Raw genomic sequence first — 13,799 nt, 5'->3', positions numbered from 1 at the left:
CAAAACTAGCTGAGGAAAAAAAAATTGCTAATATAGAATTTAGAATACATTACAAATAAATTTAAACAATATAAATAAGTAAAATAATTTGTTGTAGCAGATAACATTTCAAGCTTCTGAATATAATCCTAAAACTTTATATTCTTTTCCCAGAATCTATTTTTCTCAGATTAATATTTATGGCCATATATAGTGCAGTAGTCTTAAGAAATTGTCACTGCTTTTAATATTTTTCCTAAGTAATTTGCATCTTACAGTTTGTGCAGATAACACAGAAGTATTTAGAATTCAGCACTGTTCACATTAAAGTCATTAGAAAAAGTTTTAATCTAATTGCAGTGGGAAAGGGGCAGTGCTCACAAACCCCCTAAACATTATGTAGATGGTAATTTATTTCTCTCTCCTTCTTCAGATCACTTTTTTCAGGATAAACTTCCAGTTCATATGAGCATTATTCTGTGTTCTTGAAACCAACAACAATGAAAAAATGTGGAACGTTTGTAAAACCTACATAAGTGCCTAATTAAACACAAACTGATCTGCCCATCTTTTAAAAACATCTTTCCATCTAAAGAGGCATGTCCTGAGTGCCCACAACTCCTAGGCTGAAAAGCACATTCAGTTCATAAGGTTCTAAATATACTGATTTTTCTTCCTAATTTAAATATTTAGAATTTGCTGAATGCACATTTAGCTGACTTGAGCATATCATCAAATGCTTCAGTGCAGAGGGATTGTATCTGAGGAAAAGTTTTGAAAAATATATGAATTAAATTTATTTCATGATTTTTAGTCATGATGTCTTATAATTAAGCTTAGGAAAACAGATCAAACACTTTCATGTTGGAATTGAAACTAGTTATCTAAAGAAGCAATTTAAAAGTAATGCTTCTTTGGCTTGTCAGCTCAAATTAGTGAAAGCCAAAATGGCTTAATCATATACTCATAGAAAGCTAATTTAGCCTTATTTTTCACCAAATTTAGAGCTCTGAACAGGAAGAAGACAGATAAGCTACTAACTGAGTTAATTAAAGGCTATCAGGCATGCTGTTTCTGCTGTCTTGGGCAACTGGCAGAAAGAACAGTTACAAAAGACCCAAAGCCAACATTTTAAATCACCTAAATCTGGGACTCTAAACTGGTATTTGGATATCTAGAGGGGTCTGCCGTGACTTTTGCACTGCAGGGCTAAGGAGCCTCTTCCCCCTCACGTGCAGATCAGTGAGGTGAGCAGCCTCTCTAAAATCAAGGTCTGTTTTACCCTTTTAAACAAAACTTTGGAGGGCTACTCTGGCACAGCACATTTGGAACTTTTCAGTGAAAATCTTCAGGGACTGCTCTTGGTCTCACTGAATGTAGGCAGCTACATTGCACAATTCATAATTTCTTTTGACTGCAGAATACAATTAATGAAGATGAAACACCTTAGGTGACACTTACTGAACAGAACTGCATTTGCATGCTTTGTGTTTATTTTGAAAAATAGACAGCAGCACACAAAAACTTGGTTTTGCACATTCTAATAATCATCTACAATTCGTATTCCAAAATAAAGAAAAGCATGAAACTATCTGGATGCTTCTAATTGTTAGCTGAAAAAATTGTCTTTACTTCTTGAGCTTCTCTTGAAACAGTAGCCAATTGAACAATGTTCTGAAAAATTGTAATAGGCATTTGGGAAGCAACTGAAGAACCCATATTGTATCCTATTCCATTGGTAACTACAACATAAGATATGACCTCATAATAATGCAAGCCAAAAAATCCTTTTAGTTATTCAGCCACTCATATTGTCCTGTAAAGTTTACACCAAGTTCTGATGCAGATTGCTGGGTTTAGTCAGGTTAATAAGAAACCTCATCTCACGTGACCACAGATACCTCTCATTTTCTGTAGCTTCCTCTAAAGCTTCAAGTTCATTTTTCACGTATTCTTCATGTTTGCCAAGAATTTTATAGGTGGGCTTCCAACTGTGGAGAAAGTTAAAAAAAAAATAGAAAGCATATTAGGGGTCTTTTCTGATGAAAAGCCATTCAAAAAATGAGACGTCAAGTTACTTCAGTAGCTTATTAGAACAAATAATTCATCAATGTTTTGAAAGTCAAACATAAGTGGGTTTAGTACAGAAGTCTTTCACATGCATACATTTATTTTGTTAAGATTTTAAAGCTGCAAATTCATTAAAATAGATATATAAAAATAATTAGGATTACAAAGCAGTTTTTAAGGAATGAATGGAATGGGCTTCACACAGTTTTTTGGAGCCTAGTGCTAAGCAATGAGGGATCAAAATCCACTTATTTGGTACTCAGCAGAGCACCATGAGTAAATCCTTTAGATATGTACAATCTTCTTGTTGGAGATGCCCAGAACTTCATTCTCATCAGTATCAGCAACACCCACCCCACACCTAAATGCAAGCAGCAGCCACAAACAGAATTCCCTCCATTTGCTAAGCCAGTGCTGCTCAGAAAACACCAAAGTGATTTTCCTAGAGCAGGATGCTGTGGAAGGTACTGAAAGCACAGCAGCTTCATGGAATACTTCTGACTACTAAACTAACAGTACTTTCTCAACACCCAGGTGTTAGAGATACCTCTTCCCTGGGTGTGAGAATATTAGAAAGAGAGACAGATAGACTTTCTGATTCCAGCGAAATTCAGATGTGAACTTAAGGAGAGGCATATAAAAAGGTGTTTGAAAAGAAAGAATCCTACCTGAAAAAAAAAAAAATAGTGTAAGGAGCATGTGGAGAGGCTGGGCTGGAGTGGGACAGAGATCCTACTGCCAATGAAAAGAAATTACATGCTCCCTCCAGTGGAATCTACTATAGAAAAAATTAGCATACCCTCTCTCTAGCCAGGACTGAAAGGGATCTATATATTCAGCCTTAGTCCAGAATGCAAGCTGTCCTAGGCAGCACCAACACCTACAGTGAAGTTTGAGAGCAGCTCTCTGTCCTAGGAGATGCACACAGAACACCCATACATAGATAATATCAAAGCTAAATGTTGAAGAAATAGAAGGAAAAATCCATTAGGACTGACGAGACCAAGTGAATCTGGAACAGCAGAGATACAGTTACATGGACAAAGAGGAGGGGAGAAATGGCAACACAGAACAAGGCTGCAATTGAAAAAAGCAAATAATTCAGAGAGCAGCTGAGGACATACAGCTCACTTTGCACTGCACAGCCATGAGTAGGGGAAGTACAGGGCATTTTGGGATATGAATGTGCCCCATGGTTCAAAGCTGGAGGGTCTGTGACATCCAATCACCCGAAGTATGAACGTCCATTTGAACAATCACTCCAAAGGTAGAATAAAACAGAGGCTTCAGTAACAGCTGACTTACTGCAATTTTCATCAAGGAAATAAATAAAGAGCAAAGATCTGGCAATTAATTTGCTGAACTGAAGTCAAATAATCTTGAACTCCAGGTGATGAGACAGCACAAGACACAACCAACATCTATAACAGCAGTAAAGTTTGTCAACAAAACAGCTCATTGAGGAATGACAGCCTCTCTCAGGAAATTTAGCACTGTGGGCACTAATTGTTTGACACCACTGGTGATTAAAAATGTAACTACAAAAATGTTACTTCGTCATATCTACTGCAAATGCAGCAGAAAGCTGAATTTCTAAAGGGTCAGATTTTTTAAAAAGCAGAAACCAACATACTTATATAAAAATGTGCTGGCACACCAACACTGTGATCTTCTTCTTCTTCTACTCAGAAGCCCCCATCCCTTTCTTTGGAGGAAAAAGTATCCAAGAGATATAAAAGTCAAAAAGCTTTTATTTATCAGAGTACAAACCATGTTTACATGTGTTCACAGCTACTCTGTAGACATGGAAAAAACACACAGTACAAGGACACTGGTTTGTGAGCACAACAAGATATGCAGGATTCAAGTAGCTCATCTACCAGTTTGCTAAATGCATCACTGTTCCAGGGATCACATCACATTTATGTGTCCTTCCTTTCATCAGCCAGGGTATAAAGAAAAATCTTTGTCCACACTAATCTGTGAGCAATAACATTATCCTGTCATTTGGTAGTTTGGCTGGAGGGACAAGACAACGATTTCTTTTCCAAACCAACAACATTTTGAGCTCATCCGGCTTTTTTTCTTATTATGTTTTTTCTATTTCCATGAAATCCCACCATCCTTGCACCCAAATTTAAAAACTGTAAGAGAAATAATAAAATTGAAATAGGTTCCACCAGAAGTATTTCACTACTTCTTACTGCTCTGGGATCAACATTTACAGTTTGAATCATTCAAGAAACTAAATATTAGCAAAATGTCACCACTTGTCTAAAAACATATGTTTCATTTGGCTCATTTTGAGCCAGTTCTTTGTTACATAGACCAATATGGATTTCTTTTAGAAAACACGGTATTATTCCAATATATCTGTCTCATATATCATATTTTCTATAGACTTGTTGAATATAAGAATCCTTTATTTTGTTCAAAGTCTTCTAATCTGCTTCAATACACTCATGATCATGTCTAGTAACCCAGACAAAACACTGTTTCTTTGAGAGCTCTATTGAGCATCACTGGCAATTAGTCAGCTGAGAGGGTGATTGTGACTCCAAAACAATATTTGAATTTGCAAAACCAACATTAGAATCATGTCCAGTATAGATGGAGTGTCAACTAGAATAAATTTTAGAAGTTTAGGATGATTCTACTGTGTAAGTGCTCTAATTGTCTGATCTTACAACTAGGGCTTGTTTATTGCAGTTTTCAGTGTGTTGTTAAATGACATTTCCAATAATTTAAGACACAAAGCCTCTACTCTTCTGCAAGCATTGTCCTTCTATGAATACATGTATTCATTAATGAGTCACTTCTCATTTTCAGTCTCTTTACACTAATGCCATTAATTATTCTTTGCAGGACTTGAGCCAAAACCCAGTGAATTCAACGATTAAAATTTAGATCAGATCCTTAGTTCTACCCTTAATTTTTTTAATCCATTTTTTTTTCATTTGCATCATTTAACAGTTTGTGATTTGCAAAAAAGATATCAAAGGAAGTGGTGTGAGTAGTTTCATAACCTTACATAAGTGTTCATTTTATCCTCCATTGGGGGCAAGAATGTGATGGAAAAATGGAATTTTCTTGCCAAGGTCAATTTTTTTCCTAACCCTTTTTATGATAAAGCTACAAACAAGTATGGTATGGTTATCCATTCAAACAGCCAGCCACTACAACCACTTCATTCACTAATGATTTCATTCTTTCTTCTGTTTTCTGAGGGTTCAAAATGAAACCAGAAAGGACCCTAATGCCATATTTACTTCCTTCTTTATTTTAGAAACACCCACACTCTCCATTCACATCCAAAACAACAAAAAAAATTCAAATGTATTTTATAGATATTTTTATTGAATACTTACCTTTAGATATAGAATTGCAAGAAAACGAAACAGAATTTGCCAAGAAATCATCACTTCAGCTGCTGAGGAACTAGAAAGATTGTGGAGAGATGAACACTGGGGTGGATTTTATCACCTGGGCCAAACCCTCTGTAGAGTCAAATACAGATTTGCCTTTTTAGCTACCCCTACAAACACCTGAGATTTCCATTTCTGAAAACAAAACATTATGTGTCAGGAAGAAAAAACTCCTTGCAACCAAACTGCTTCTTGAAAAGCTTCTAATTACTAAGATCCACAAGTGATCTGCATCTAAAACTTGCACTGATAATCTGACACAAAAATTTATGTAAAGAAAAGTGTGAACAGCAGCCCATTGCATTCACCAAAAGAGTGTGCCTGGGAGAACAATTCAGCAGCATGGAGCAAAAATTATACTAAAATCTGCTAGTAGAAGCACACAGAGATGTGTCAGGAAGACTTTTTTTTTAAGAGTACTCTTAGTGTTCAAATTTGACAGAGCTCAGATGTGTCCAAATATAGAAAAATTATGTTTCTATTACCTTACTACATAAATACTTTAGCATGCTGCAAAGACAGTACCTATGATCTCTGAAAACTGCTGATTCTAATAAAAAAACTAATCTGAAATTAAATGTAGTCTGATTTTCTATGATTAACTTTCTCAGGGGATGGGTAATACTGCCATTTTTTTTTACTTAAGATTTACAGTTTGAAAAAAATAGGGGAATCCTAAAGTTTTCTTTAACATCACTCCTGTCAGAACACACACACACACACACACATATTTTTCCATTACTTCCCCACCGACTTCCTTATTGCCAGGCATAACTCAGAGTCCAGCCTAAACTCTACTTACACATTACAGTTCTTCTTACTGCTCTCATGTTGCTTTTTCAAATCAGCTATTTCCTCATTGCCATTCTTTATATTTTCCTCCAACTTAGCAATTTTATCCTTTTTTTCTGCGAATTCTGCAGTATATGCTAAAATCAAAAATAAAAAAGTAAACATTCAACAGATCCACGAGATATAAAGCCTACACTCAGAATTATGAAAAATTTCTCCCAAAATACTTAATCTCCATACTGCCAGGTGAGTGGACAGCCTGCAATTAAGCAAAGCAACAACAAAGGGAGTCAAAACTTAGGGAGTTTCAGCTGCGTGGTGAGTACCTTTGTTATCATCTAATATCATGAGATTGGCTTTGGAAGAAAAAGTAATTATTTGTGCTTCTCTGTAGAAAACTGAAGTAACAATGAGTGGCAGAAAGCAAAGCACTCTGGACAGTTAGAGCTGAGCTCTTGCAGTCCTCAGGATCTGCAGACACTGTTAAGTAGCACACAGGGAAACCAAGGTAAAGGTACTTTGCCCTCATGAATGTTTCCAACTGGGGAGACTGACTGAAATGCAAAAGTTGCTAAAGATAAATGTCTCTTCGTTGTGTTTTAGGAATGGTATTCCCCAATTTAGTGTTCCCTCTGAAACACTTCAAACCACCTGGTTCCCCCTAAAGAAAGGTATAAAATAACCTGGAATCCTGGCCATGCCCCTTCTGACTACGACAAAAATTAACCCTGTCCTGGCTGGAACCAGGACACTCTTCCAAACATTTGTTTTCTCTTACAGAAGTCCAGAAACCCAAACGTTTTGAATGGGAAAGCTGACTACAAGAAAGGAAAAATAAAAAACATCACTAAAGGCACATAAGCAATTAGCAGAAAACAGAAACAGGTAAAATAAAATAAAAAGGAATTTTACTCAAGGTGTATGATACATTAATACAGGACACAGGTTAATTAATAAAAAAAGCTTTCTAATGACAAATTCTCAAGGACTTTGTGGAGATGCTGAAGGCAAACTTAATTCTGCCTTTTCTGAGAGCAGACAGCTGATAACACTTTCTGAGTGAGTGGTTAGGAGAGAATCCATGTTGCTGAACATGATCAGTTCTCTTTCACAAGTAAAAGCTGTGAGAGCTGTCGTGCCTGCTCACCTTGCAATGCGATGAGCACAGCTTGGTGCACTTCATTTTTCTCTCCGTTTCTTGTTTCTTTTTTTTTTCATACAAGCTTTCACAAATCATCCCTTGCTATCACTGCCACCCTGAAACACTAAATGCCAGAGCAGGTGACCCTAGATGGAATTCAATCACACACATGTATGTGGCAGTATCCCGTAGATGACTTTTTGATATTTACCAAGACATAACTATATTAACAAAATATGCACCTGACATTTCATTTAGTATTTTCTAGAGATGAGCACCTCTGTGATTTGTTCAACTCACCCTTTGCTTTCACAAGGACCTGGTGGGTGAGATCCATCTCACCCAACTTTACAGTGCAGGCACCTTCAGAACTAGACACTCATGGCTGCAGCTACGTTCAGCAGAGACAAGCTGACATTTTTAAAGCTTACTTTACCTAACCTACTTTAAACTCTTTCTTCAGGATAAGATAAATCACACCCTAAAAGTGCCTTTTCCCTCCACTGGAAAGAAAGGGACTGTATCCAATTAGCCTGATGAATCTCACACCAACAGTCCGAGGCTGAATGCTACAGCTGTTCTTCTGCCAAGTAATACTCACACAGAGACAAAATTACATCAGTGTCACTATTTTTTGGTAAGTTTTTGAAAGATTTAACCCAAACTGTTAAAAGCCTGAGTGTTGGCTGTGAGTTTACAGATATTTAGGCATCTCTGAACTGAACACAAGCAGCTATACCATGCTACCACACAGCCTTTGGATTTTCCCTAAGAACAGGACCATTTACCCTAAGCCTGCATAAATGTTGAGAAAAACCTCAAGTCTGCAGTTCAGTTATGTGACTGAAGAGTTAAACCAGACCTCTAGGTGTGCCAGATTTAGTGTTACAGGTGGTTTTATGTTTAAGATGCTTCAATTTAATAATGACAATCTTCTTAATGAATAAGTACTTGCTCGGACATATCAGCGAAGATCATTAGAAATGTTATAATCAAAAAGAATACCCATTAGACCAGAATTCTCTCTTATTCTTTTTCTTGGAGGTTATGAGCTTCAATATCTACCTATGAAGTACCAGTGGTGAGGACAGATGTCCTCACATTGGTTGTGGTAGAGAAACTATTCTCCAGACATTCCTATAAGTTAGTACATAGTAGCACGGTTAAAAAAAGCCAGTGTGTAAGTCCTGGGGGTGTGTGGAAATTTGATGTGGAGCAAGATTTTCTCTTTGGGTTTACTGTTTTGAATTTCAAATAAAATAACCAGCTGCTTAATTGCAAAAAAAAAAAAAATAAATAAATAAATAAAGAAGTACCAGGCTTGAGTGGGTAGTAGCAACTGAGAGAACTTTCATTATTTTAAGCAAACAGAAAGAGAGAAGAGGCAGTGAGGCAGAGGTCCAAATCTGGAAAGAACAAAAAACATGCAGAAAGAAAGGGAGGCAAGTGGCAGATGTATTGAGCAAGCACAGCTGAATCAAAGAGCTGCCAGTGCCTGTGAGGAGCTGCAGAGTCGGAGCAGGAAATGGCGCAGCATGAAACTGGCTGTCCATGAGGCAGCTGAACGGCGTCAGCTAAAAGTCGTGGGCTAAAGCAAAGTCTGCTGGGGAGAATGAGCAAGTATTGATGGCAAAAGATGAGGCAGGGTGAGAGCAGGACACGGGACAGCTCTCATTGTTCAGCTTGCTTCCGTCCCCGAGACACAGAACATGTCCCGAGACTAGTGAAACAAAATCAGTGTTCAGAATGCAATAAAATGGTAATTTATCACTACTCACAATTTATCTGTTGATTCACACGTTCCTTAGCAAAAGAACCTTGTTCTACCTGGAAAGCTTAAGAAGAAAATTAACACATATATATATTTGCATGTATATACATACATATACGTATATATATATATGAGTTGAGCTGAGAAACAAACATATGCTGTGCAGCATTAATTGCACAAACTCTGATTAACAATTATTTTAACAAAATATCTAAATAGCAATTTTACTATTAAATAGCTGTTACTACCCCGTCCATAACCTCCAAGCTAGCAAAACGTTATGTAGGTAAAGATCAAAATCTTAATATTATACATTTTCTTGAAGTTAATACAACTGTTTAAAGCAGAAAACATCATTACATGCACTGCATGAGTAATTATTAATTAAAAATATATGATATAACGACCTACCAAGCTCGACCAGAAGTTTGCCCAAGTTGGTCAGAAGTTTGTCACTCATTGTGTAAACTACAAAAGGAAAATGCAGTTCAGGGATTTACACAGTCAAAAGCCTTATCGATACAATAAACAAGTCAAAATTGCAAGACAATACCACACATTTTAACATAAAAGAGAGAAAAAATAGTTTTAACTGCATTTGAATTACTGTCTAAACCATGTTAGTGGAACCAAGTTTCTCACTGATAGCAGTAAGGGACTCAATGAAAGTCTAAACCACAGCTTGGAAAAAAGGAGGTTTATAATTTAGGTGAAGTGCTGCTCCTGGAGCAGTTCTACGTTTGAGAGGCTTAATGTTCTTAGAGGCAGGAAGGATGCAGGAAAAGATGTTTGTGTGCAAAATGTGTAGCCTGTAGTCCAGCTGGTTACTAAGCCTATGGACTGCAGTGCTGGTGATGGAAAAAGCTCCTTAACCCTCCTGCACACTCCTCCCGTATAATCGCAAAGTATATTTGAATCAGAAGGTGTAAATATGTTCAGTGTGATTAAAGACAGAACTCTCATACAACAGAAAGCAGGTTGTTTACAAATTCACTGTTCTGTTTGCATAGTGCTGCTGGGTGCAGAAATTCAGCGATGGGTTTTTAAACAGATGGGGAATAATGAGTTTTCTAAACAGGATGCAAACACGGTTTATCAGAACGCTCTGGATGCAGCTCGTTAGCTCAGGTACATTAACATTAGCCAAGTTATCTGATACTTAACTGCCTCCACAGCACAGTGAAAGAAGTAAAGCCACGACAAATCGGTGATGAGGATGAGATCCTAATCCAGGATAAAGTAGAATAGAAAACAACTGCAGAATTTAACTAAAGTGGCATTAAGGCTACATCCTGCAGCACTGAGACTGTGGAAGCGGGAGGGGGCGGGGGGAGCGTTTAAAATGCTGGATGTTTGACAGAAATGAATTTGTCTAATAGTTAAGGGAGGATCAGAACACCTAATCCAAGTGACCGGATTAGCACAGGCTGCGATAAAAACTCCGAGAAACAGATAATAGTTTTACCAAATGTATTTAGAAGATTGAAATCCTAGTTCCTAGTGCCTGGAAACACATGAGATAAAAAATAAAAAAATCTTCTGAAAATACTAAGAAAAATACTAAGAAATACTACCTCAAGCCACAGGTCAATGTAGAATATTTTTGCTTTTACACGATGTGAAAGAAAATCTGAAGTAATTCCTTTGGATTAAAAAAAAAATAGTTTGGAGCATGTATTAAAAATCTGTTCTCTAGAAACAGTTTAACAATGTTTGCTAGTTGTTTTTCTGACACTTCCCATAAAAACTGCAAGATATTGGGGCAAGGAAATTCTATTCATTGGTTTATGAGCTGAACACAAAGTTCATCAATAGAGCAGACTCTATAGCTGTGTATTATTAAGATAGAGACTATTATATCATCGCTTAAACAATTACAATTAATTTTATCTTTTGCATATTTTCGTAGAAGAGAGAAACAGAAGTACAGCGATTTTTCAAAATTTTTTACTGTAATTTTATAATACAATTTATGAAAAGTGTAAGAAGTTGAAGAAAATAGTGCTTCTGAAAGCATGGATATGTAAAATACTTCTTATTCTATTATTAACTTGTTATTGCTAAAATGAAGTAACATAACTGCAAATCACAAATGCTATTCTGTGCTGTGAATTAAGACTATACAGGTGTCACTAGTAGAAAGGACTGAGAGATTCAATGGCACTGGTAATACAAACGGTGTTTTAAAAACAGTAGTTAATACCAGCCTGAAACAATTTTTGGACAACTGATGTCTTCCAGGATTTGACTGGAGCAAAGACTGATCCCTGGACCTACCGCAGAAAAGTAGCATCAAACCATTATTGAACTCAGGATGACAAATTCAGAGGAAATTCTCACATATGGCTGATACTTTTGTAGAAGATAAACATGTAACCCACAGGACCGGGTAAAACAGCTTCAAGCCGCATCTGTTCTTTCTAATGGGGCTATTCAGAACGCTGCCAGGTGAAAAATATTATTTTGCATCTCGCGTTTTTGCACCGCATTGATGTAATTATAGGGAATTCAATTGCGGCAATAAAGTTTCGTATATTACAAGACTGCACTGGGTGAAGGACCCACAAGCAAAGTGCTGATGGAGTCTGTAGCCATTACAGCACTAACATTAATGCCACTTCTCAGCAAACCCATCTGGCAACAGCCATTTCTGGGTTCTTCATTAAAAGGTGGAAAATGCCCATAATCTGTGAGGTAAATATCTTCCTTAAAATCCAAGGCTCAATTCTGCCAATTGTAGGCTGGGAAACGGTATTAATTCCTGTTGTCTTTATAAAAGTAATTTTTATTCCGGCGAGGCTCTTTTGAGAGCAAACCGTATTTCTCCCGTGCTATTCATTACTGTTTACGACTGGAAAGAGACTGGTTATTTGATTCTTCATGAAATTTTGTGGAGTTCACATTTCTAGACTAACTTTTCATCTCAACTGAAAAAAAAATTGAAATGTACTTCATTTTAATGTATGTGCTCCTCTGCCTCTCTTTTGCCACACAGTTTTCGGAACCCTGTGAGGAGACCTGAACATCCACTGGATTGCCCCATTTCACTTAGTCCGGCACATACCAAACAAAAGGCTATTGCTGTCGATTATTCTCTAAAATCCTGGGATTCAAAAATTAAAACTACTTTTTGTCAAAAAAATTGGGGAAAACCCCTAACCTGTGGGATACCACGGGGGCTGAGGAGCAGCGCCACAAAATGGCGGCGCGAGAACCGAGGAGCGAGTCCCTCACGGCGGAGGGGGAGAACGGGGACGGGGCGATCGGGGGTCTCCTCTGCATTATGGGGGCCAACAGCACTGGGGAAGTGACCAGAACGTGGTGGCCCCTTCCCTCACCACAAGGGAAAGGGCGAGGAGCCGTCCAGAGACTCACTCAAAGGCCGCCAGAGGAAGGGGTCGGAACACCCCCGCTGCCCCCCTCGGAAAACTGGGGGGACTTCCCCATCTCTCTGGGGCACCTCAGCCCTATCAAAGGGTGCGGAGAGGGCGGCAGGTATCACCTTGTCACCTCCGCGCCGTGCCGGAGGTGGTGGGAGCCAGGGCTGTGGGGCAAGCCCGGAGCGGGTTCAGCCGCCGGGAGAAGGGGCCGAGGCCGTTCACGCAGCAGGTGAACGGGCGGCTCCCGGAGGGGCTCCCGGGCCGCAGCCCTGCGCTCCCTCAGGGCCGCATCGGCGGGGAGCCTGTCCCCCAGAAACCGCCCTCTTGCTTTAACAGCGGGAGTTATGAGGGAAAGACCAACATTTCCGAGGGCTTCGGGCGAAAAGCGATGAGGATGCTCCATCTACCGGGAGCAGCGCGCAGGAGGGGCGGGAGCCGGGCGGGGAGAGGAGGCAGCGTCGCTGGAACGGGGCATCGCCTGGAAACCTCCTGGGGAGGGTTAATTACACACGTAGGCACTCCGGGGTGTGGCACAAAAAAAAAGAAGGTGCAGAATGCAACTTGCTTTATCCACCCTCCAGGTCCCACGCGTGCTGCTGACCGAGCTGTGGAAGATCAGCCCAAATCTTCCTTCCCTCTTTCCCTCACGGGCCCGGCCCTCGGACAGTTTAAAAGGGCGCTAAAAACCATTAAAAAAACAGTTTAAAGAGCACTAAAGGCGTCTCCCTGGTCCTCCCGGAGCAGCTTCACACTGAGGATGCTGCGGAATGCCGCCGCTCACCTCAGCACAACCTGCGCTCACTAAACTGTGCGCGTTTATTTATTTATCGATGTGCAGTATTACAAGGCAAAAATGCAGAGCCCGGGCACGGAAGAAACTAGAACACGATGCTTCCTTCCACGCTGCGGTAGCCACGGGGGTTTTTCGCCCCCTCCCCCCCGTTGAGATTACTGAGGCAGAGGATGGATTTAAGATTATCAATAAGCAAGAGAAAATAAATTGGAGGGGAGGGTACAAGGCGGAGGGAAAACAATGGAACTGATGAAACAAGGGAGGACAGGAAAATTGAACAAGGCTGAGGAGACGAACAGAAAAGTCTCTGCCACCCGCAGTCCCGGTGTTGGTCAGATGCGACGCTGCTTTCAGAACAGTCAATTCAACCAACAAGAAATGCAGCTTCAAAGACAAATAGCTGACCTACCCGGCTTCAGGGCAGAGATGAGGAGAGGAAAGAAAAAAG

General features: G+C 39.2%; 1 protein-coding gene across 1 annotated transcript in view; it reads right to left on the bottom strand.

Moving 5' to 3' along the window:
• The window catches only part of CUNH14orf39 (chromosome unknown C14orf39 homolog), a 31,976-nt gene extending 18,943 nt beyond the window's left edge, over nucleotides 1-13,033 (bottom strand). The window contains exons 1-5 of the mRNA XM_008922192.3: nucleotides 12,681-13,033; nucleotides 9,590-9,646; nucleotides 9,186-9,242; nucleotides 6,277-6,403; nucleotides 1,881-1,970 (exon numbers count right to left, since the gene is read on the bottom strand). Of these exons, the coding sequence (XP_008920440.2) occupies nucleotides 1,881-1,970; nucleotides 6,277-6,403; nucleotides 9,186-9,242; nucleotides 9,590-9,638 (323 nt within the window). The 5' untranslated portion in view covers nucleotides 9,639-9,646; nucleotides 12,681-13,033. The remainder of the gene's footprint in view (nucleotides 1-1,880; nucleotides 1,971-6,276; nucleotides 6,404-9,185; nucleotides 9,243-9,589; nucleotides 9,647-12,680) is intronic.
• Nucleotides 13,034-13,799: the final 766 nt, after the last annotated feature.

This window comes from Manacus vitellinus, unplaced genomic scaffold (assembly GCF_001715985.3).
Source record: "Manacus vitellinus isolate BGI_N305 unplaced genomic scaffold, ASM171598v3 scaffold_6_pilon, whole genome shotgun sequence".
In the NCBI taxonomy this organism is placed as follows: Eukaryota; Metazoa; Chordata; class Aves; order Passeriformes; family Pipridae; genus Manacus; species Manacus vitellinus.
The sequence above is the reverse complement of the archived record's forward strand: the minus strand, read 5'-3'. Positions and strand labels throughout refer to the sequence as shown.